Source organism: Daktulosphaira vitifoliae, unplaced genomic scaffold, assembly GCF_025091365.1.
Source record: "Daktulosphaira vitifoliae isolate Bord-2020 unplaced genomic scaffold, ASM2509136v1 Scaffold_1, whole genome shotgun sequence".
Lineage (NCBI taxonomy): Eukaryota > Metazoa > Arthropoda > Insecta > Hemiptera > Phylloxeridae > Daktulosphaira > Daktulosphaira vitifoliae.
In genome coordinates this window covers 22,590,970-22,615,674 of record NW_026099572.1, presented here as the reverse complement: position 1 = coordinate 22,615,674, position 24,705 = coordinate 22,590,970, and the positions used below count along the sequence as shown (strand labels likewise).

Below are 24,705 nucleotides of genomic sequence, written 5' to 3'. Positions count from 1 at the left end.
AAAACAAAAATTACCCACATTAAAATTAAGATGTGCGTTAATTATAAATACCACCAAAATTGGTGAATAATTATATATATATCCCTTAGTAGTATCATTAATATTGAAAAATAAAACACTAAAATTTATTATGGTCTAAATAGTGCACATGTATTATTGCTATGGGGTAACTTTAATACTACAATTAGTGTAACTTTTAATTTCTACAAAGGTACCCTAGTGACTTTAATGTGAAAATACCTCATGTCTTTGTTTAAGGATAGTAGTGTTAAAACATATCCTTGATAGTCTAGTAAATAATTACTATATTTAGTTTTATATTATCAATCAACTATTTTATGTAAAAATTTATGAGGAAAAAAAAGATTTTTTGTTAATTAAGTTTATTTAAGTTTACGAATGATATTTAGCATGGTAAAGTTGAAAAATTAATTAAATAGTTGTTAAAATAAATAAATTGGTAATATTGATCATTAGATAAAATTTTCAGCTATTATATATAATACATGAAGTAAGATATATTTGATCCAAACGTTAAAAAAATAATCTAGTAGGATACAAAATAAATAACATGAAAAAACAGTAAAAAATGATTAAAGTTATCCCATTTTAAGATATTACTGTTTTTTTTTAACTTTTATTGAGATATTAGCTACTCTTGCGTTCAAATATCTTTATTAGTACAAATCATTAAATTGCCGATTAAAACATTGTAATTTCACGGGAAAAATATTAATTAAAAATATTAATTACTATTTTTATTCACATTATTTTATTAAGCGGTATCGTTTCTAATCATAAAATTACATAGCGTACAGTTAATAATTATTTATGATTGTAATTTTTGGTACTAACTGTAACTCTATGATTACATTAATATCCTTGACAACAAGCAGAGATATGTTTTTATTGTTTTTCTTTTATTTAAGCACCAAATTCATTATGCAAAGGCGTGATATAATATTTATTTTTAATTTACAAGTAAATTTGAATTTGATGTGATGCATCATACTAGAATAAATAAACAACTATAGTGTATTATACGAGATGTCTTAAAAAAATAACGGGAATTTGTAAATTTCGCGGGTTTGGAAAGTGATTATTAAACAAAATTTTTATAATTTTAGTACAAATGTGTCAGAAGTATGACAAAATTTTCAACCGGATTCAGTTTTTACTCTGTCAGTGGGAGTTAAAAAAATGAAATAAAGTGTAGCAAAATGTGTGATGTGTTAACAAGGCCTATGGTGAGTCTGCCACAAGCACGTAGACATGAGTGGGCCTAGCCCCCCTTATATTTAATGTGACCCAGGGCTGGCCCCCTCAAATTTAAAATTCTATTATTTTTATGAATTATCAAAAACGTGCTAGGCCTTATATACATTGAAATTATTATTAATTTGTGATTACTATTGGATAATACAGTTATTATTATGGCTGTATTTACATTTTTATAATCATAGTAAACGTTATTTTAAAAAATAACGTTCTAGACGTAATAATAAATGGAATAGCAGTTACTCCAAACGTGGTGTAGGTAAATTTTTTTAAACTCTGGTCCAACAAATGATAACAAACTACCAANTCCCGATAGTGAAGATGAAAGTATTTTTTTTTTTTTTTAATTATAGGTATTATCCATTTTTTATAATACTGTAATAATTAGTATACTTTATATGAAAACAATTTGTTTTTAACCAACCAATGGTAAAATTTTGAACTTGTAAGATTCATAGTATGAGATACTGTCTAAGGATGAGTGGAGGGAGCCCCCCCTCACAAGCTTTTCATGGGAAACAAATTATGGAAAATGATACAAAGGCCCAAAATTGTTGGCACCTCCAATAAACATTTTCTGGCTACGTGCCTGGTCTGCCATGAGTAAAACAAGGGTTTACAAGTGGTATAAACGTTTCCAAAATGCCCGTGAAGACGTTGAAGATGACGAATGTCCCGGACGTCCCAACCCATCAACAACTGATGAAAACGTGGAAAGTGAAAGAAATGGTTATGTACGATTGCCCAATACAATCAGAAAAGTCACTGTTGATGTTGTAATATCAATTGGATCATGCTATGAAATTTTTTTGAATTTTTTGGATATGAAATGTGTAGCAGCAAAATTCATTCCAAAATTGTTGAATTTTTAACGAAAACAGCGGCGAATATAAGTTACTCAAGAGCAGGTCCGTGCGCAGGATTTGACAATGGGGGGGGGTCTTTTAAAAAAGATTTATATTTAATAGATAAATCAATAACTACCTAATATTATATACTATATATTTATAATATAAATAAATCATGATAAAACTATAAAATTAAAAATTATTTTTTTAATAAATTTAATCTACGATGAGTAGAAAAGAATTCGTTTAATACTTCGTTGATATCCACGTTTATGTCACGATGGATATCCAACGAAGCTAGTCCGTTTAAACGATCTTCACCCATAGATGACCTTAAATAGGTTTTAAGCCGACGTAATGTTGAAAATGACCTTTCATTAGTCACTGTAGTCACCGGCAAAACTGACATTACACATAACATTTTATGAACATTTGGAAACGAATCTGAATTACAAATATCGAGGGCATCGAGGGCGTTTCGAATATTTTTACCAGCTTGTCGTCGTCGCCAAATTTCTATCTCATTTATCCAAATTTCTGGGGAATCGTCGTGTAAAATTGAACAATAAGTTTCAAATAACTTTTTACATGAATCTTTGTCTAAAGATTTTGTTTCAATAGGAAAAAGACATGAGAAGTTTGACAAAATATTACGATGCTTGAGGAAGCGATCTTGAAGATGAGTAATAAATAAATCAAGGTATGGTATGTAAATAATAATTTTGTAATAATCTTTTACAGAGTCGGTTATAATGTTAGAACGGTTAATTTGACGTGAGGCAAGTCTAGGTTTATTCACAGGTATATTGTACTTATTGCAAATATCTTCTACAGTTACAAAAATTGTGTTGAAGTTATCTGTAGAATATTGTCTTCTTTCCTCAAGTTCGTGTTTTGCTGCATCTGCCAACTTCACGGCCTCGACTAAATCTTGATTTTCCGCTTGTAAAACTCTACTCAATGATAAAGACAATGCATGTACTGAATTTAAAACGTGAATTGAAATTTGAAATTCTAATGTTTTTATTGCTGATAGTAATTGAAAAGGAAACGGAAACCGATAAACACCAAACACGAGAGTAACACAATAATAGTGGTGTGCTATTATGTTATGCATTATTATTTTATAACTAGAGCACAAGACTTCTGTCCCCTAAAAAAACTGATTATGCGTGCACTTATGCACTTAAAAATCCTGAAATAAGCTCTTATAAATACATTTTTTAACGGTTTATTAATAAAATAAATAATTAATTAAAACGTGTAAACCAAAAAGAATATGCAATGCTAACAGTCCTCTGCAATTTTTATAACAAATAAGATAATCAAATATCTAATATAATCAATTAAAAATGAAAAACATGATATATATTTTTTCGTCAATGGGGGGGTTTGAACCCCCAAAACCCCCCCCTTGCGACCGGGCCTACTCAAGAGTCACATAAAGAAATCAACGACGATGCAGAATTACTGAAACGTGTTATAACAGATGAAAAGGCTCGACAAGAGCGATCGAACGTGAAGGTTATGCCTACTGTATTCTTCGATTTTATTGGCTTAGTGCATCATGAATTCTTGCCACAAGGTCAAACGGTCAATCAGGAATACTACTTACAAGTTCAACGCCGTTTGACGAGAAGCAATCCGAAAAAAACGCCCATATTTGTGGGAAACAATTCATGGCTTTTGCACCACGATAGTGCACCTGCTCACACTTCATTGCTTGTTAGTTTTTGGTCAAAAACAACACTGTAACGTTGCCTCAGCCTCCATATTCGCCCGACAAGCCTCCGTGTGACCTTTTTTCTGTTTCTCAAAATAAAGAGAACCTTAAAGGGCCGTCGTTTTACAAGCATAAATGACATTAAAAGCGTATCGCTGAATAAGCTGAAGGCTATCCCAAAGAGTTTGAGAAGTGTTTCGAGGATTGGAAGAAACGTTGGCACATATAATATCTAATGGGGACATTTCTGAAGGCGACAACATAATGTAGACAAAAAATAAATTAAAAAACAAATATAACCGTTATTTTGTGAACAGACCTCGTATGTGTATTAGGGCCGGCTTTCCATACAATTGATACCAGCAATGGTAACTACAATTTGGAGTCATGATAATATCATGAGTTAAAGTCTTTGTTTTTATAAGAATTTAAAGGAAAAAAAGAATTATTATTTTTTTAATTGATACCATATACAGAGTGATCGAAATCTGGTAAAACACTTATTTTCTCAAAAAATATTGAGAATTTTAAACTTTATTATAGAGAAAAAATATCAAGTTTAAAAAACTCTACAATAATATGTAGTCAAACCCTTATTTTTTTCGTCCCTTCAAGGATAAAAACCCTCATTTATAATTTTCTTAAATGAGAACCCTTATTTTTAACTTTATAATATGATAGAAAAAAAAATTACAATTTTGTTCTTATAATTTTTTTTATCCGATTAACCGTTCGTACGTTACAGCTTGTTTAAGTTAAGGGATTTTAGGCCAAATTTCTATTGTCATTTTACTGTATTAAATACAGAAGTCATTATTTTTATTTGCACCGCTACCGTTATTATGAAACGTTATAAATGACAATATTTTTTCTGGAAGTCAAAATCTTTAAACAATTATAAAACGTAAACGGTTGTGTCGGATAAAAAAATTATAAGAACAAAATTGTTTGTAATTTTTTTTTTTCTATCATATTATCAAATCAAAAATAGTGGTTCCTATTTAAAAAAATTATAAATAAATATTTTTATCCCTGAAGGGATAAAAAAAAATTTATTTAACTTCATATTATTGTAGAGTTTTATAAACTTAATAATTTTTCTTTTTACAAAAATTTTAAATTCTCAATAGTTTCTGAGAAAATAAGTGTCTTACCAGATTTCGTTCACCCTTATATATAAAAACTGAGCTTTAAAATAGTTAAAGTCGGTTCTGATAGCATATTTTCTTATTTGTTAAATTAACTTTACAAAAGAATTTGAGTTACAGCATCAGCACTTTGTAAATAAAATTTAACAGTCATGTATTTAGAAATTTTTATTTACTATGATGTGTTTTTTTTTTTTTAGTCGAAGACATTACCCTCAAAAATTGAAAAAATTTCCCTCGTTCTCCGTAAATGGGGGATACCTCCAAAAAAATTACAAATTTAAAAATCGCCAATTTTTGAAATTTTTTCAATTTTTTTTACTTAAAACTGTCGTAACTTTTTCAAAAATGAACATATCAATATAATTTTTTTTTATAGATGCTTGATGTTTTTACCTATAATTTGGCATATTTTTTTTATAAATTTGACCCAAGACCTGCCCACAGCGGGGGATTTAAAATAACAACTTTATCACAAAAAATTAACTTTTTCAACTTAACTTTTAAAAATGTACTGGAAATACTGACACTTTTATATATACCTTAAATTAAAGCTTATGTAATATACTTTATTATGGAAAAAAAAAAATTTCTGACTTTATTTTATCTTCATGGTGAAAACAGACATCAAAGTTAATAAAAAAATTACGATTTTTGTACAAAAATTCTTTTTCATATTTTTAACTTTATAATGCTATAACTTTTTGAAAGATGTATGGATCAATATAATTCTTTTTTTTATGGATGTATAATGTTTTTACCTTTCATTTGGTATATTTTTTTTATAAATATGACCCTTTACTTGCCTACGGGGGGGGGGGATTCAAAAGTACAACTTTTTTACAAAAAATTTACTTTTTCATCTTAACGTTTGAAAGTGTTCCGGAAATACTGACACTTTTATATATATCTTAAATTAAAGCTAATGTAATATACTTTATTATGAAAAAAAAAAATTTTGGACTTTATTTGGTCTTCACGGTGAAAATGGCTACCAAATGCTATTTTTGTGTGAAAATTCTCAATTTTATTTTTTACATTTTTAACTTTATAATGCTATAACTTATTGAAAAGTGTATGAATCAACACAATTTTTTTATAAGAAATAATATTTTTTAATAATCCCTTTTTCATTCGACATACTTTATCTTAATCAGGGTATTAATAAGGAACTAGCAGATCATGTAGCTTTTGGAATAATTCACCAATTTTTTAAAATTAAACACTATCTAAAGACTTGCATCGAAGCGTTTTTTTTGATAGTGATTTAAATCACTGTCAGATATCATTATACTTGATCCAACTATGCCACGTCACCACTGTGCTGCGACCCCCCTGTACTGGCTTTTTTTTATTTTATAATAAAAATTTTTGTTCATTTATTATTACATACTCTTTTTAGAATATTTATTAAATATTTTTATTTCAATAAATTTTGTATTTGTATAGGCCAAGTTTATTTAAATTTTAAACTAGTTAACATTTTGTCTCTACACCTCCTTGATTTTATCATTTGGCTATTTTATTCTACATAAATTATTTTAGGCTTTTTATGGCTTAAACAAGTTGTTCGGTAAGTAAGGGAAAAGGTCAAATTATATAAACAATGAGAACAACAGAAACTCGTTTCTTTACGTACTGAACACTATATATTAATTAATTCATAAAGCATCCAATAAACGTTAGAAATACCTAAAATTGTTAACTATTTTAATTTTCATATTAGTATACATTAAATTATAATAAAACTCTAACATCCACAATATAGTTAATTTGTCAAAATATTATTTATAGATACAAAATATCGATAACTTGTCTTTTAAAATTTTTGAATTACTACTTGAGGAAATATCTAAAATAAAATGATATTTTAATAACCTATATTGTGGGGTTTTTGATGCAATGGCCGAATTATTTACTAAAATTTGTACTTTCAGATAAAGCAAAAGAAATCATTATAATAATCATTTCTTCAACCCTTTCCACGAAAAGATTTCTGGCGATGTCACTGATTAACCTACCTATAAATAATTACATTGTTTTTTCTTGTGTTCAGAATTTTAACACACCATTATGATAATATTATAGATAAAAAGTTTATTAAAATACTAATATTTTCAAGAAGTAATTTTGTAACTTGTATTTAATTATAATTTTAGTAATTTTCAAATGTAANCATTTCTTCAACCCTTTCCACGAAAAGATTTCTGGCGATGTCACTGATTAACCTACCTATAAATAATTACATTGTTTTTTCTTGTGTTCAGAATTTTAACACACCATTATGATAATATTATAGATAAAAAGTTAATTAAATTACTAATATTTTCAAGAAGTAATTTTGTAACTTGTATTTAATTATAATTTTAGTAATTTTCAAATGTAAAAAATGTACAACTACGCTAAAAATGTTGCCAACATTTTGCATTGATTTTGCACAAATAATACTGAACTATTCTTTAAATTATAGCCTGATTCGAACCATTTGTATAGAGTATTGAATATTTGTAAATTATAGTTTTATGTTGTTATATTTTTATTATACTAGTTTTGGTTAAAAAAAGATTTGTTTTTGGTAGTTAAGTCAATATAATGATTTTTATAATGACTAATTTAATATATTACATATAATAAAATATACATTTTATGTTTGATTTTCTAACTTATTTTCTTTAAGTAAGAATATATTTTTTTAGTGAGTACCTAAAGGGCCGCGACGAAGCTAAAATATAGGTGGGGATANACTGGCTTTTTTTTATTTTATAATAAAAATTTTTGTTCATTTATTATTACATACTCTTTTTAGAATATTTATTAAATATTTTTATTTCAATAAATTTTGTATTTGTATAGGCCAAGTTTATTTAAATTTTAAACTAGTTAACATTTTGTCTCTACACCTCCTTGATTTTATCATTTGGCTATTTTATTCTACATAAATTATTTTAGGCTTTTTATGGCTTAAACAAGTTGTTCGGTAAGTAAGGGAAAAGGTCAAATTATATAAACAATGAGAACAACAGAAACTCGTTTCTTTACGTACTGAACACTATATATTAATTAATTCATAAAGCATCCAATAAACGTTAGAAATACCTAAAATTGTTAACTATTTTAATTTTCATATTAGTATACATTAAATTATAATAAAACTCTAACATCCACAATATAGTTAATTTGTCAAAATATTATTTATAGATACAAAATATCGATAACTTGTCTTTTAAAATTTTTGAATTACTACTTGAGGAAATATCTAAAATAAAATGATATTTTAATAACCTATATTGTGGGGTTTTTGATGCAATGGCCGAATTATTTACTAAAATTTGTACTTTCAGATAAAGCAAAAGAAATCATTATAATAATCATTTCTTCAACCCTTTCCACGAAAAGATTTCTGGCGATGTCACTGATTAACCTACCTATAAATAATTACATTGTTTTTTCTTGTGTTCAGAATTTTAACACACCATTATGATAATATTATAGATAAAAAGTTAATTAAATTACTAATATTTTCAAGAAGTAATTTTGTAACTTGTATTTAATTATAATTTTAGTAATTTTCAAATGTAAAAAATGTACAACTACGCTAAAAATGTTGCCAACATTTTGCATTGATTTTGCACAAATAATACTGAACTATTCTTTAAATTATAGCCTGATTCGAACCATTTGTATAGAGTATTGAATATTTGTAAATTATAGTTTTATGTTGTTATATTTTTATTATACTAGTTTTGGTTAAAAAAAGATTTGTTTTTGGTAGTTAAGTCAATATAATGATTTTTATAATGACTAATTTAATATATTACATATAATAAAATATACATTTTATGTTTGATTTTCTAACTTATTTTCTTTAAGTAAGAATATATTTTTTTAGTGAGTACCTAAAGGGCCGCGACGAAGCTAAAATATAGGTGGGGATACCAATTAATATTAATTAAAAAAATGCATCAACTCCACTTCACTGTATCTAGACTGCACTTTATTTATTTTGGTAATTGAACATATATAAATCGTGAATAATATTATTTGCAAATAATTTCTATATTTATATAAATTGAAATGAATGATAAACTTATAATTATACAATCATTTGTAGACAGAAGTTATCGTCATGGTTTTACGTATGTTATTTTTTCTATGACAGTTATCATCGTTAATATTTTAATATTAAAGATTTTTTTTAGCTCAGCAGCAGTAATAGTACATTATAAAATAGATGGTTGCAAACAAATTACTCTTATTAAAATAGAAGACAACTAGATTAATATTGTACAATATGTAAATTACACTGCACAACACTTTATTACACCAAACAATATAATAATAAATTCAGAATAAAACTTCGTCGCTTATTCCGAATATGGTCTTATAATTTTTAGATTGATTCTAGCTTTTGAGATAATTGCTAATTAGCAGAAATAAAGTAATTATATCTTAAGTTTACACATGGATTTAAGTTGATATTGACGGTCATTTTATAAAAAATGAAGCTGAACTTTATCCTACAAATTTTTTTTGACTTAAACCTATAATTATAAATATTTTATGACTGATAGACAATTTTACAAGGATTTTAAAAATATAACTTTTATGTTTCTAGCATACTAAAATAATCGTTGTTAAAAGTGAAAAAATGTGAAAAGCTTAAAATTTTGATAATATCACAATATTTTTATAAAAATTATCTTTAATTCTAATAGTAAATATATTTAAAAATAAATATGACAACATTCCTTTATAGTTTTTGACACTGAAAGAAAAATCGTTAAATTAGATTTCATGTATCATCATTATTTGTTAATTTTTATGGGTGTATAATCCAATTAATCCTAAAAAAAACTAGTATTTTCTTGTTTACTGATATTTTTTGTTTATACGAGTTAATTGATTAAGGATTATGTTGTTCAGCTTTTGTATTTTGTATTTAAGTTAAGCTATGAAACAAGAAAGAAAATGTTTTATTATTGACCATGTCTAATAAAATATTGATTGTAAAAATATTTTTAAACTTAAATTAATTAAAGATGTATCTGATGTTCATTAAGTCGTTGACAGTCACATAACCAAGATAAGTTGGGATGACTTTATTAATGGCCTTTGCCCATACTATATAAAATAGGGTAAGATGATTTTTGAAGGATCAGAAGTACATTGAAAATGGAATACGCAAGAAAAATAGTTTATGCTTAAAAGTATTTACAGGGACTTAATAAAATAAAAAAAAAAATTAAATTAATATCAGTAAAAAACTGAATGATCAAGAAACCTTGTCTAAAAATTAAAGAGAACAAAGAAATTGAAAAAAAATCTGACATAAATAATAAAAAAATTACATCTACAACTTTTATGATAAGAGAATTTGACGAACGACTTCGGCAACCCACTGTCCGTCGATAACAGTAGTATCGCTTAAGTACGAAGGGTATACGTCCTAAGTAAATGACTGATATTAAACAGTTAGAATTAGCTTGCATGACGTTGAAAAAATCCCAGAAAAGTATGCACTACGTCACCACATTATCATAAATGATTTATCATTCAAAATAATATCAATAATTCTCGTAACAAGCTATATCAAAATAAATAATAATTTAAATAAACAATAATTGAAATGGTGCGGACGGTCAACGATTTTACAATAATTACAGCCGATAATTAATAAGAAAAATGTAAATTAATACCTATCAACAGGTGCATGTAATGTGATGGTCAGCGCATAGTGACATTTATGACAAGAAGAGAAGAGCGGAACAAGTTGAGTGTACACACATACGCTGCTATTGAACCAATTTAAAGTAGTAAACACAGCTGAATATCTTGGAAGCATGCCAACAAAATTACAACATCTTATCAAAAAGAGATAATACACTCTGTCGAAATTTGCAATCGGCTCAATCAAAATTAAAATTTGAATAAAATATACTAATATAATACACAAAATAAAGGTGTACCTATTACATTGCAAGTTTTATATTTATATTTATTTTCATCTTTATTTTATATAGCTATTTAGTATTTTATATAGTCAATAGTTTTTTTAGTTAGGTCGTTTAAAGTAGTAAAATTAGTTATACCTTAGCATTGGGTAAAGGATTCAGTAGCTAAAGCCAAACAAACTACAGATCTGGTTTCTTCAAAACTTACTTCCAGACGTCCTCAGATATCTCTTTAACATTGTTAATAAATTTCGTAATCGATACAAAATTTGCGCCTAAACTTTTACAAAAGCTAGCGCGAAGACATGGTCTTCACCATCTTAGCTAGTTTAGTAAATAAAAGAGAAAAATTATATCATTATAATTTTTAATTTTTATAATACTTCAGGGGATTAGATATTTATAATGTATTTTTTTTGCCGTCTTCCAATAATTTCTTAACAATATAAGGATGTAAAACAGTATGAGCTTTTTCACCAAGTAAGAACGTGAAATGACTGAATGGTACTTTTTGAATAAAATATGTTTCTTTAATATTGGGCATATTATTCAACAACCATTTTATATCCTGAAAATTGTTTACAAAACTATAACTAGAGCTGTTGATTAAAGTTTTATATGTAGTCTGTGGTAGTTACACAATATATCAATAAAATATTTACCGCAGGTGATACAACGAGATCATCTTTTGAGTAGATAATGATTGAAGGTGCCGTTACTTTTGTAACATTATATTCAGGAACAATAGTAGAATTATAATGTTTTATATTTTCAATTGGACCATAATCAAAATTTTGAAAACGACCTATAAACAGTATCAAATAATATTATAGTAATGAAACATTGTTATTAATTGATATGTTATGCGTAGATAGATATAATTTATTAATATAAAGAAACATTTTTCATTACCTGATTGTAAAAGTTGCAACACGTGAATATAATACTTCGAAGATGCAAGTTGAGGATGAGTAGTAAATATATCTGCGACAGTTTTCTAATGAAAAAAAAAATTCATTAATTTAACTCATGTTACATTTCTAAAACTTTTGTGAAATAATTATTATTTTTGATAAAAAAATGCATTACATAATGTAAAATTACAAAATTTAATCGATGGTTATAATGAATAATTCGTGTTAAATTTAAAAACGATGTTGAGTTTGTCATATGATTAAATTGCCAACTCCAATGAAAGGATCGTAACTAACATTTTGAAAACTGTTTAAGAGAGTACTTAAAAGTTTTAAATGACGTATCTTTTTCTGTATAATTTGTTGTTTTGTTTTATAGGTCAATTAGTAAAAATACATATTTTTGTTAGATTGGAATATAAAAATAATACATTCTATCAGAATAATGACCAAGGAAATTAAAAGTATGTAGTTACGACCCTTTTCGATTGAAGTGTCTGTTTTCTTACGTGATCTATCGAATTAAGAAATCCATCAAAATAAATCATAATAGCCAAGCAATGATAGTAAAAAATATTTCTACAAAAATATCCTAGTATATTATTGTCTGGGTTTAGTGATAAGGCAAAGAATTTTAATCTCTTCAGGACTCTCTGAAAAAAATTAATAAAGCATGTTCATTTAAACAAATATATTAAACATTTTTAGCAAAAATATATTTTTTAAATTTTCATCATAATCTATTAAAGGCAATGCCTCGTCATTGAAGCCACTCTTCTCTGTTTGCAGCCAAATTCTTCAGTAAAACAAATGATGCACAGTTCATGAGTTCAAGGATATATTCAAAATATTGTTTCCTTTTAGTTTCTTATTTCCTTCGAAGATGTTAATAATAAAGTCATTGTGTCGGATGATGTGTCCGATTAACTTTATTTTTCTTGATCGATTACATTCATCAGCTGTCTTTCTTCTCTTACTCCATTTAGCACTTGCTTATTTCTCTTCTTGTTTATCCATTTTGTCTTTTTTCTCCATGTCCATAACTCTGATACTTCTAGTTTGCTTCTGTCTTTCTTGTCAATTGTCCATATTCACTGTCATATGAAACCTCACTCCAGACAAATGTTTAAACGAATCTTTTACGTATGCCAATTCTCAGATTTTTATTGGTGAGAAGCTGATTCTTGTTTTATAATGCTTGCTTTGACAATGATATTCTTCTTCTGATGTTTGACGTTGATTTGTTATTGGAGGCTATGATACTTCCAAGGTAGCATAATTCTCGGATTTATTGTAATCGTGTATTGTTTATTTGTATGTTGAGAATTTGGTCTGAGTGTATTTTACTTATAAACATTGTCTTGGTTTTCATAAAATTTGTTTTCATTTTAAATTTATTAAGTGCACTTGATAGAATTTTTAGCATATTATTCATATTATATTCTGACTCTGTTGAGATAACAATGTCATCTGTAAAGCGAATACAGTGTATTTGTTGGCTATTTATTTTTACTTGAATGTTTTGATTTAGCCAACATTCTTTTGCTAGACTACATATTATTGTCACGTTTTTTACCTGTTTATATAAATTGTAATTTCTGTCCCTTAATTTGTTCCTTCTTTCTATAAATTCAAGAATTTTTCCAATCATTCATGGCATTCTTGGTTCTATTTTATTTTTACCAATTTTTTATTTGCAACTCTAATTATATCCATCTTTATACTATACCAGCTTTTTTCTCCTATAAACAGTTCATCTAAATTCTTTTTGAATTTTTTGGTCATATTTTAGCCATTTAGTTTTCCAAAGCACCATTTATTCTTTATTGTTACTTTGGTTCTTTTCTTAAATTTGATGTTGCAATCTGCCATCACCAGATTATGGTCGAAGTCATATCCTAGGTAGACATAGCTTGGTTTAATTTCATTTCTGAACTTAGTTTTTACGGATATGAAATCTATTTGATACCTACTTCTATTTCCAAAAAGCATTCTTTGTGTATCTTCTCCTTAACGGGACTTCAAAGTATGTATTTGTTAATATTAGTTTCTGTTGTTCACAAGACTATAAAAATCTTGCCCCTCTTTCGTTTCTTTTCCCTAGTTCATATTTTCCTGAGAAATTACTTTTTTCATAGCCTATTGAGGCGTTAAAATTGCCTATAATAAATACGTTTGAGTTGCATGAGTTTTTCAATCTGTTCGTGTGTCTCTTCAATTTCTTCATCCTTACTTCTAGATGTAGGAAAGTACACTTGTATAATGTAAATGTTTTTAGACTTTGATTTTATTGTCACCATCAGAAATTTATCATTTAGGCGGTATGACTTAAGTACATTGTCTTTTTTGAAATTTTCCGCCAGTGAAGCCGAGGCCCTGGATTCGCTATACGCTATACGCTAGTATATAGAAGCCATGTACTCCCCTGAGGTATATACTCTATTTAATATGTTAATTTAAAAAAGTAGTTTTACTCTTTAATTAAAGATTGTTTTGAGACTTTATCTACGTGAAAACCAATGGCCTGAAATAAAATAAGTTCTCACGAAAAATATTTCTAACTAATTATTTTAATTACAACATATGGATAAAAATTTAGTGGAAATTTTAACTTACAATAAATACAGGGAAAGCAATTTGTGCATATCTGAGTTGAAAAGGTCTTAGACCTAATGTATGTGCATTCCTTACAGCTGGTGCTATCATTATATTGTTACGAATTTTGGCATTGTACTCAGGTCTTTCTGATAAACCTATCAACAATATACCTGTCCCTAAAGAAATATCCACGACGTCTACCTTGGAATATTTTGTATGATTCAAGACAAAATCAACAACTGCAGGAAAATCATAAACGCCGAGTTCATGGATACTAAAAGGATAGTTTATGACTAAATTAGTAATAACATTTAATAATAGACTACAGTATAAATATTTTTTTTTAAATATTTTATCCTCATAAGAATTAAAAGAATTAGAGTAGGATTAAAATCACATTGAATATAACAGAAGTAAAAAAATATAGAAATTTATATAAAAAAACGTAGAATGACATTTAATTTCATAAGAAGCATTATATTATTATTATTTATTTTATTAATTATATATTTTTTCAAAACATAGCAATTAGAAAGTAAAAATTATTTATAGAAATTTTACTTTTAACTTAGTCTACCATAAATGTAATAAACACAAATCATGTCCCACTTAAATTTAAAAAGACTAAAATGTGAAAAATTTCTTATGTTATTGTACTAAAAACTTTATAAACACAATTTTATTGAACTTAAGCATTGGTTAGATAGCTTGATGACGAATTTGAATAATAAGTTCTTTTTATGTTATATGTTCATGTATCAATTACCTGTAGTTCCAATTAATCTGAGATAGTTTACGCTTTTTCCCTGTTTTTGGATCTATTACATTCTTAGATAAACCCATAGCTCTATGATTAAGTAACCAAACATCGAATCCAGCATCAGCCAAACTATAGGCTATATTAAAAAAAATTGAAAGATAAGTTTTTAGTATTGTTTTAATAATAAATTAACAGTCATAATAAGTGTTGTACATTTTGAAAAACTCTTTTTTCAATTAAATAAAAAAAATCAGTTTTAAATAATATTTAAAACATATTATTAGATTACTGAACTTAGTAGCAGCAATAAATTGTTATTTATCAAGGACAAAATTAAAAATATAACCTGTATTATTCAATAAGTTAAACAATAAGATATTTTGGGCATTTCTAAAAATGTCTACAAAAATTTAATTGTAAAGATGATTGTGTCAAGTTACCCATTGAAACATTTGTCATAACATAAGGAAATGAGATAGATAGCAATCCACACATAAGAATTACTGGTCTTCCAATAGTTCCATTAAATCGTTTACCGTGAGGTATTCTTTCCATTCCGAGTAAAGCATCGTCTTCTGTTTTGGTTTGGTATATTTCGAGAGGATATCCATAGGAAATTATTTTATCCGACTAAATATAAATAAATATTTTACCAAAAATTTATAAAAGTCTGCTTTCCTATTTATTGCATGCAGTTAAAAAAAATTAATTATGTGTACTCTAATGTCAATTGAATATTTTTTTATATTATTAAGGACAACACTATTTAATATAAAACTTGTAACTTACAGAAGTTAAAGACAATACTAAATCTTGTACAGCTAAAAAAGTTAAGACAGTCAATGAAAAATAATGAAGTATAAACATTTTAGAGGAGTTTGTTAAATAAAAATGTAATGAACTACAAAAGATCGAAGGAAAATAAATACATTGTGACTAAGTATTTTTTATTTTAAGAATAACAATGATTGAAATTTAATTAATAGTTACATTTTTATAGCATTATTCAAAATCAACCAATAAATAGGCGTTTAATTTGAAATGTCATTGGCTTACTTAAAAATACATAAATGACTACTCTTATAAAATTATTTATGTTTCTATAACATGAGCACAGTATGTTATGCCAAGGTGCAATTAGGGACTTAGTTCCCAAATTTAGAAGATTAAGATTATGTAAACATAATTTGAGAGTATGAAAAGCTCATTTGACCTTTTTAAAACTTATTTTAGCTTCGATTCGAAGCTGAGAAGGTATTGGTTTTACTATGATGTGTTTTTTTTTGTCTTTTACCACTTTTTCTCAGCTCTCACCAAACGGATTTCTTTCAGCGATACGTCAAAAGATCATAAATCGTATCTAGTCGAAGACATTATTCTCAAAAATTAAAAAAAATTTCACTCGTTCTTCGTAAATGGGGGAAACCTCCAAAAAAATTACAAATTTATAAAAACGCTAATTTTCGAAATTTTATCAATTTTTTTTACTAAAAACTGCTACAACTTTTTCAAAAATGAACATATCAATATAATTTTTCTTTGTATAGATGCATGATATCATTATCTATCATTTGGTATATTTTTTTTATAAATTTGACCCTTTACCTGTCCACTGGGAGGGATTTAAAATGACAACATTTTCACGATATGTACTGAAAATTTGACCCAAGCTAATTCCCAAGTTGCTCCTTCTCCAAGTGATGCTCCTGGAGATATTTTAGTTTTTTTATTTTTACTTATGATACGATAAAAATCCCTTATAACCTGGAAAAACCAATACATTACGTCTACTTACGCTTATTATCTAATAATAATAATCTTAATATCTAATTAAGCGTTTATAAGTCATAGGATATAACAGACTATTATATATATAAGACTATTCTGTTCTGTGTTTACCAAGCCAAAATCAACCTATAAAGTTTTGTGCTATAAAGTATGAAGTTCTATAAACATAGTGCTTCTTGTGAAGACGGCAATTATGTAGTTTGTGAGTATTTCAAAACAAATGTCTAAAATTAAAGCGAATATTTACTAAAATTTAAACCTGAAATTAGCCGAATACTTATGATTAAATTTTATAAAATTATCAAATATTTATCTCTCATCACATTTATGATTCAAAATACATATCAATTATTTGGTAACAATGAACATCGTTTTTTCATAAAATTTGCATAAAAAAAATAGTTAAATATGTATGTATTTATGTCCTAAAAAACTCAATAAAGCACTAATCGCTAAAGTGGCTAATCCTACTCTAATGCACAAATTGAATTAATAAAAGTCTTAATAAAAATTCAAAATATATAAATGCAACATTTATAACTTTTTTTTTTATAACAAATGATAGCAATATTTGTGTTGTTGCATTATTTTATTAAAGAGAAATATGCTTTAAATCATTGAAAAAAAAATATAATTAAAAAAATTATAATGAAATATTAATAGATCGAAAGTTATAAGAGTTATAAATTAGATTTGAGACACTCTGTACAAGGTGATCGGATTATCGTAAACCACTGTATTAATCAATCACAAAATAAACAAAATATTAAAAATTGATTTTTGATTTCTTTAAGTTACATATAATTCTTGATTTATAAGGAAATAATTATTTTTAGAATGATACCTCTTAACATAAAGGGGTGTCAACATTTTTTTTTATGTCAACATACATTTTACACTAGTTATGAAATTGAAAATAATTTTATTAAGAAAATGACTGGTTGATAACAACTTTTAGACCAGTAATTTAGAAGTTATTAACAATTTAAAGTAATGATGCTATTTTTATCACTATTCATTTCTCGGCCGTAATCTTTCTCTCACTTAAGTATAAAAATGAAAAAAGCTTACGAAGTACTGATCTAAGAATAAAATTAAGTATGTAAGTTACCATTTAGAAAAAAAAGTTGACACCCTTTTAGGATATGATTCTAAAAAGTAAATATTAACTGAGATATCAAGAATTATATGTTACTAAAGAAATTAAAAATTATTTTTTTGACATTGTATTTATTTTGCTAGTAATCGAGTGGTTTATGATAAAATAAATGCTCTGTATATGTGTGTCAGCAATTTTACAAAATTTTTAATATAACTAGTATAAAAATATTTTTACTTATATAACATCTAAATATTTTTGTTTTTGCATTCCTTATTCTTCCTAATTTTATGCATTTCAATGGTTTCAAAATATTTTTGTATTTACATGGCTTTTTATAATTTCCAACTATAATCTGAGTGCCAATGATTTCCATGTTACAAAAACAAAAAATATTTTAAGCTCTAAAAATCAGTTGATAATTTATATAAATAAGTTTTTTGGATAATTTTTCCTTTTTATTATTAATGTATTTATATTATATTACATAAACTTAAAAAAGTAAGTTTAATGAGTGCAGAATTTTAAAAGTTATCTTTATATGAACGCTTTGCTGAATTCTGACACCTCGGGCTGTAGGTAATTGTTCTGATTTTTTTTTAAATTTTACAGCGAAGTCAATAATAAAAAAAAAACTAGAGTTCTAAATATTGGAACTTTTTAGAGTAAAAAATTTTCACAAATAATAAGGAATATAAACCCACAAATTGTATTTTGTATCTCATTTATTTAACAAAATTTAAAAATTAAATAAAAATATGGAAAATATAAAAAAAAAAACGATTATAACGAATAACAATAAATTAACCTAAATTTAAAAAAAAAAACCAGCACAGGGGGGTCGCGGCACAGTGGTGACGTGGCATAGTTGGATCAAGTATAATGATATCTGACAGTGATTAAAATCACTATCAAAAATAAACGCTTCGATGCAAATCTTTAGATAGTGTTTAATTTTAAAAAAATTGATGTTTTATTCCAAAAGCTACATGATCTGCTGGTTCCTTATTAATATCTCGATTAAGATAAAGTATGTCGAATAAAAAAGGGTTTATTAAAAAATATTATTTCTCATAAAAAAATTGTGTGGATCCATAAACTTTTCAAAAAGTTATAGCATTATAAAGTTAAATATAATATAAATAATAAAATCGAGAATTTTCACACGAAAATAGCATTCGGTAGCCATTTTCGCCGTGAAGACAAGTCCAGAGGTCAAATTTTTTTTTTTCAAATTAAAGTATATTACATTAGCTTTAATTTAAGATATATATAAAAGTGTCAGACCTTCCGGAACATTTTCAAAAGTTATGTTGAAAAAGTAAATTTTTTGTGAAAAAGTTGTCATTTTAAATCCCCCCCTGTGGGCAGGTTAAGTGTCAGATTTACAAAAAAAATATACCAAATGATAAGTAAAGACATCAAGCATCTATATAAAAAAAATTTATATTGATATGTTCATTTTTGAAAAAGTTAGACCATTATTAAGTAAAAAATATAAAAAAAAATTATTTTACAAAAATCGTAATTTTTTATTAACTTTGATGTCAACTTTCACCACGAAGACAAGTCCAGAGGTCAAATTTTTTTTTTTCAAATTAAAGTATATTACATTAGCTTTAATTTAAGATATATATAAAAGTGTCAGACCTTCCGGAACATTTTCAAAAGTTAAGTTGAAAAAGTTATACATTCTATATGCATTTTTTATATTTTAAGCCCCCCCATATATAGGGAAATAGTCTGATTTAAAAAAAAAGTATATCCAATGAAAGATGTATATAAATACTACTTCTCATGAAAAAATTGTATTGATCCATACATTTTTTAAAAAGTTATAGCACTTTAAAGTAAAAAATGTAAATTATAAAATCGAAAATTTTCACACAAAAATAGCATTCGGTAGCCGTTTTCACCATGAAGACAAGTCCAGAGGTCAAATTTTTTTTTTTCAAATTAAAGTACATTACATTAGCTTTAATTTAAGATATATATATAAAAGTGTCAGACCTTCCAGTACATTTTTAAAAGTTAAGTTGAAAAAGTTAATTTTTTGTGAAAAAGTTGTCATTTTAAATCCTCCCCTGTGGGCAGAAAAAAGGTCAAATTTACAAAAAAAATATACCAAATGATAAGTAAGGACATCAAGCATCTATACAGGGTGGCCCACCACTCACTGACAACTTAAATAACTTTTGATCCAGTTAATATTTTTAGCTGATTTTTTTTAAAAATAATAGTTATACGTTAGGTCTTTAGCTATATCTCAATAATTAATTTTTTTACATTTTAGTAAAAAAATATCTTATTAATATTCAGTAGTAAATATTCTGTAGCGTTTTGAAGTTTGTGAAAATTTGAATTTTCATGTATTATTTTACGGTATTAAACATTGAAATACGTATTGAGAAAAGGACAGAAGAAAACGCTATCTTTTCATGATTACTGTGTATACATAAGATGATAATGTGTATACATTACAAACTTGGCATTAATACCATGATAAGAAATTAGATAAGGCAATTATTACTTATCACTCTCATTCAAAAGTATATTGAAAAGATAGCGTTTTCTTCTGTCCTTTTCTCAATACGTATTTCAATGTTTAATACCGTAAAATAATACATGAAAATTCAAATTTTCACAAACTTCAAAACGCTACAGAATATTTACTACTGAATATTAATAAGATATTTTTTTACTAAAATTTTTCTTAAATTCTACTCTACAAAATAGCTATCTTAGATTTTTTTTTTACATTTTATTTAAAATTTAAAAATAATTAATTTTTTTAATATAATGTAAAAAAATTAATTATTGACATATAGCTATAGACCTAACGTCTAACTAATGTTTAAAAAAAAAATCAGCTAAAAATATTAACTGGATCAAAAGTTATTTAAGTTGTCAGTGAGTGGTTGGCCACTCTGTATAAAAAAAAATTATATTGATATGTTTTTTTTTAAAAAAGTTACGGCAGTTTTTAGTAAAAAAAATTGAAAACATTTCGAAAATTAGCCATTTTTAAATTTGTAATTTTTTTGGAGGTTTCCCCCATTTACGGGGAACGAGGAAAATTTTTTTTAATTTTTGAGGATAATGTCTTCGACTAGATACGATTTGTGATCATGCATTTATAAAAATAAAGATAGTGATTATATTATCACAAAGCTTTTGTAAAGACTAAAAAAACATGTAAAAATGGTCTAAGATTTGATAATATTGAACCATTGATTTATAACTATAAATTTTAATTAATTATTTAAAGTTTTGACTCTTACCCTAGTTCACTTTAATATAATAACAATGCAATGAAATTGTGTGTAGGTGTAATGTTCTTAAGTAAAATCATTTAAATTGATATAAAAAAATGGCTCGCACCTGTCTACGCAGTACTGAATGAGTTTATTTGTATAATGTATGTAGTATGTACGCATAGACTTACAGTGATATTCTAACCTAACGTCCCTAATTTCTAGAATAATATTGGGTTGCAACCATTACTTTTATCTGCCGGTACAAAGCTTCTAAAACAAGCTTAAAATTAGATACCCAGTAAATATAAGTAAGACATTTTTTAACTTTGGTGTAAAGTAAGGAGGTATTAATTTTACAAAAATGTGCATTTATTTATTATCTTTTTATTGATTGCTTAGCTTCTACTAGACCAATATTGACAAATAATACATAAAAAGAAAATAAATAATATCTAGTTAATGAAATCAACCTTAAATCTTGAAAAAAATCCTTTAATTTTTATTTTGTAGAAATATCTCCAAATAAATTTAAATTTTATAATAATATTTATAACAATTTTAAAAATGCTTGATTCGGATCAAATATTTTAGTACTTCTAAATATTTATTTTATTGTGGCATTTAATATTTTTTTTTTATGTTGTCAATCAGAAGATTTTTGTTTGATACCAGCCAACTGACGTAAATCTGTGTGTAGCAAGGAAAGTTGTGCAAAATTTTGTATATTTATGGTAGAAATAATAATCTTTAAAAATGTAATAAAAAAATAATCAAGACTTGGTATTAAAAATACAAAAATTACTAAGAATCCAGACTATAAAGTAATAAGCTGGTATTTAACAATACTAATTAAAATTTATTTCGTAACTTATATTTTATAGCATAATACAGGAACTAATAAACATTTAATTTGAAATTAGACTTGCTTATTCTACGAAATTTAATGACAATAGTTAAAGCTATTTTTATTTAATTTTATATACCAATTAGTGTGTAGTAAAAAATTATCGATCTTGTAGACAGCTTATTTAAATAAATGCTCTAAAATTTATTGCTTTTAATTTAATAAAAGTATTATCAACTAATTAATATTCTTAGAATGAAAATTTTGCAGTGTTGAGTAGTAAGGCTGGTTAAATGATAGTGAAGGTTCGAATTGATTTAAGAGGGCAATGAAAATGACAAATAAACCATAGGATAATAAAGTTGGTAAGCCCATTACCAATTCATAGACACACATTAGGAGGTATTAGGGGTTTACAAATACCCTGAGTCATAAATCAACATTTCTATAGTTTATTTTTTAATTTTGTGAAACCAAAAAGTCCAATTATGGACATGATCAAAAATTTGAATGGCTTCATGATTTAAACTGCATGCATAAATATGACTTTCTTCTATATTCTAAAATAATGTACACGTTTTAAATAGAATAATTTTTTAATTATTAATAATTTTTAGTGCTCTATAGAGCACTAAATACTCTTTTACTATATTTTAAAAAGAAATAGATCAAAAAGGGACAATCTACCTGTCGCATTCATAGTAATTTAGTGGTTTTTTTCTAACTTGTAAAATTAAGTTAGTTATCGAAAGTTTAAATTAAGTTATAAGTTATAGGTTAGTTAGTGGCCAACTTAAGATAAGTTAAGTTAGCTTGTGGATTCTGTTTCTATCGTTATAATAAGTAATTTTTATGTGTTGAAAAAGAATTATAAAATCATAGATGCATTAAAAATGACAAGATATTAAAACTTTGTATCAAAATCATTTATAAAGGTTTTTGTTTTATTTTTCAATTTCGAAAAACAAAGGTTTAATTTAGTCTGTATATTAATTCGTGATACAGTTTTTACCACCGAATAATAAATTTGTTACGGCAAAAGCCTATTGGAAAATGTGTGCATTAGCAGCATCAAAAAAATAAAGTAAAAAAATTAAATTTGTGGTCATATTTTAAAAACTGATTTGTCATCGTTAAAAATTTTATGGAAGAAAAAAAAAATCAATGGTGCCTTAAGGAAATTAAAAATCTTTTGAAATGCGTAAATATGAACATTACAGGTTAAGTAATTATTTTCAGCTATTTCTTTTATACAAATTATAAAAAATTTCAAAAACCGATTTTTGTGACATATTTTAAATATGAGTCAAAGAAATTATATCTTATTTTGACAGAGCATTGTTAAAATTATTTATATTAGATTATAATAATTTTTTTATAAATAAACATTTTGCTTATTAAGTTATTAATTTATGTTAAATTACATTTCGATGTTGTGAGTCGTGGAGGCTTGGCCAAATTATAAACGCGGTGTTTCAAGCTTAATTAATATACTATAAAATCACCGTTCTTTGCTCACAGTTTTTTTATGTAGGGCCCAAAATTACAAAAGAGCACGGGACACCAAGCGTACGTTTTACTTTTCAGACCATAAATATAGTTCTGTAATTACCTTACGATCATAGGGGTTGCGTATTAAATATTATTTTGTCCTAAAGTATTATATTATTTCGGCCATAAAATTTAATTGTTTAAATAGAACTTTGTTTGATAACGATAAACAAAAAAAAACCTAAATATTTTGAATATTTGCATTGGTCTTATGAAACATTTTTAACGTTTTACTAATGTTTTATACAGATTGTTTTTAAAATATATTTTTTAACAACTCTGGGCACCTTTCCTAGAACCCTATGACTAGAATCTAAAGCTGTCCTCAGTTGTTCTATGCATATGCACATAGTTGACTGTAAAGTTTTCATAAATACCTCACAATTAAAAATATTCCTATTAAAAATATTTGTACGATCCGATTACCGTGTAATAGCCGTATAAAATTTATGAAAAACAAATATATTTTAATGAACGTAACATTAATTAATTAATACTACGATTTCATATAGATTCTAGTATTAATTAATATTACAATCTATTAGTTGTGCAAATAAAGTCTTTTTAATCTCAAAACAAACGTGACATAAAATATCAGCTAAGAAATTTGTGTATTATGTGTTCCATGTATTTCATAAAGTAATATATGTATTACTTAATGATTTATCCTTAAAATATTTGTATATATTTTCAATCATTCACTATATGTTATGGAATTTACAAATACTAATAAATTTTGTGGTCCGATTCTTTCCAATTTGTCGTATAAATGAATATATATCTAAGAAAGTATATACTCACGAGAAATAATATTCTAAAGAAAATACAGTTTACCAATCCTTTGAAAATATAAGAATTTTTCAGTAGAGCAAAAATATTTGCTTAATAATTTTCAATAGTGTTTAATACATATAAACATTTTTAGAGAATAAAGTAACAACATTTC

At 25.8% G+C, this 24,705-nt stretch overlaps 2 protein-coding genes across 2 annotated transcripts; both read right to left on the bottom strand.

Moving 5' to 3' along the window:
* Positions 1-2,325: 2,325 nt before the first annotated feature.
* Positions 2,326-4,112, bottom strand: LOC126908316 (uncharacterized). The gene is made up of 3 exons (XM_050690285.1): positions 3,977-4,112; positions 2,866-3,107; positions 2,326-2,784 (listed from the first exon to the last, which is right to left on the bottom strand). The coding sequence occupies exons 1-3, from the start codon at positions 4,110-4,112 to the stop codon at positions 2,326-2,328; spliced, it is 837 nt and encodes a 278-aa protein (XP_050546242.1).
* A 7,186-nt stretch (positions 4,113-11,298) lies between these two features.
* Positions 11,299-16,170, bottom strand: LOC126894785 (lipase 3-like). The gene is made up of 8 exons (XM_050666042.1): positions 16,010-16,170; positions 15,661-15,850; positions 15,227-15,356; positions 14,479-14,734; positions 12,372-12,515; positions 11,861-11,945; positions 11,611-11,753; positions 11,299-11,516 (listed from the first exon to the last, which is right to left on the bottom strand). Exons 1-8 carry the CDS (start codon positions 16,085-16,087, stop codon positions 11,349-11,351), a joined length of 1,194 nt encoding a protein of 397 aa, XP_050521999.1. The 5' UTR covers positions 16,088-16,170; the 3' UTR covers positions 11,299-11,348.
* Between the last annotated feature and the right edge of the window lie 8,535 nt (positions 16,171-24,705).

Excerpts from the sequence above, each read along its gene's own strand:
- LOC126908316 (XM_050690285.1), bottom strand. The coding sequence starts at position 4,112 with ATGTTGTCGCCTTCAGAAATGTCCCCATTAGATATTATATGTGCCAAC. Across the intron at positions 3,108-3,976 it reads TTTTAATGTCATTTATGCTT|TACATGCATTGTCTTTATCA; the intron begins GTAAAACGACGG and ends TTTTAAATTCAG. Across the intron at positions 2,785-2,865 it reads CTAACATTATAACCGACTCT|CATCGTAATATTTTGTCAAA; the intron begins GTAAAAGATTAT and ends CGCTTCCTCAAG.
- LOC126894785 (XM_050666042.1), bottom strand. The coding sequence starts at position 16,087 with ATGTTTATACTTCATTATTTTTCATTGACTGTCTTAACTTTTTTAGCT. Across the intron at positions 14,735-15,226 it reads CAGATTAATTGGAACTACAG|TATCCATGAACTCGGCGTTT; the intron begins GTAATTGATACA and ends CTATCCTTTTAG. Across the intron at positions 11,517-11,610 it reads ATCTCGTTGTATCACCTGCG|GATATAAAATGGTTGTTGAA; the intron begins GTAAATATTTTA and ends AACAATTTTCAG.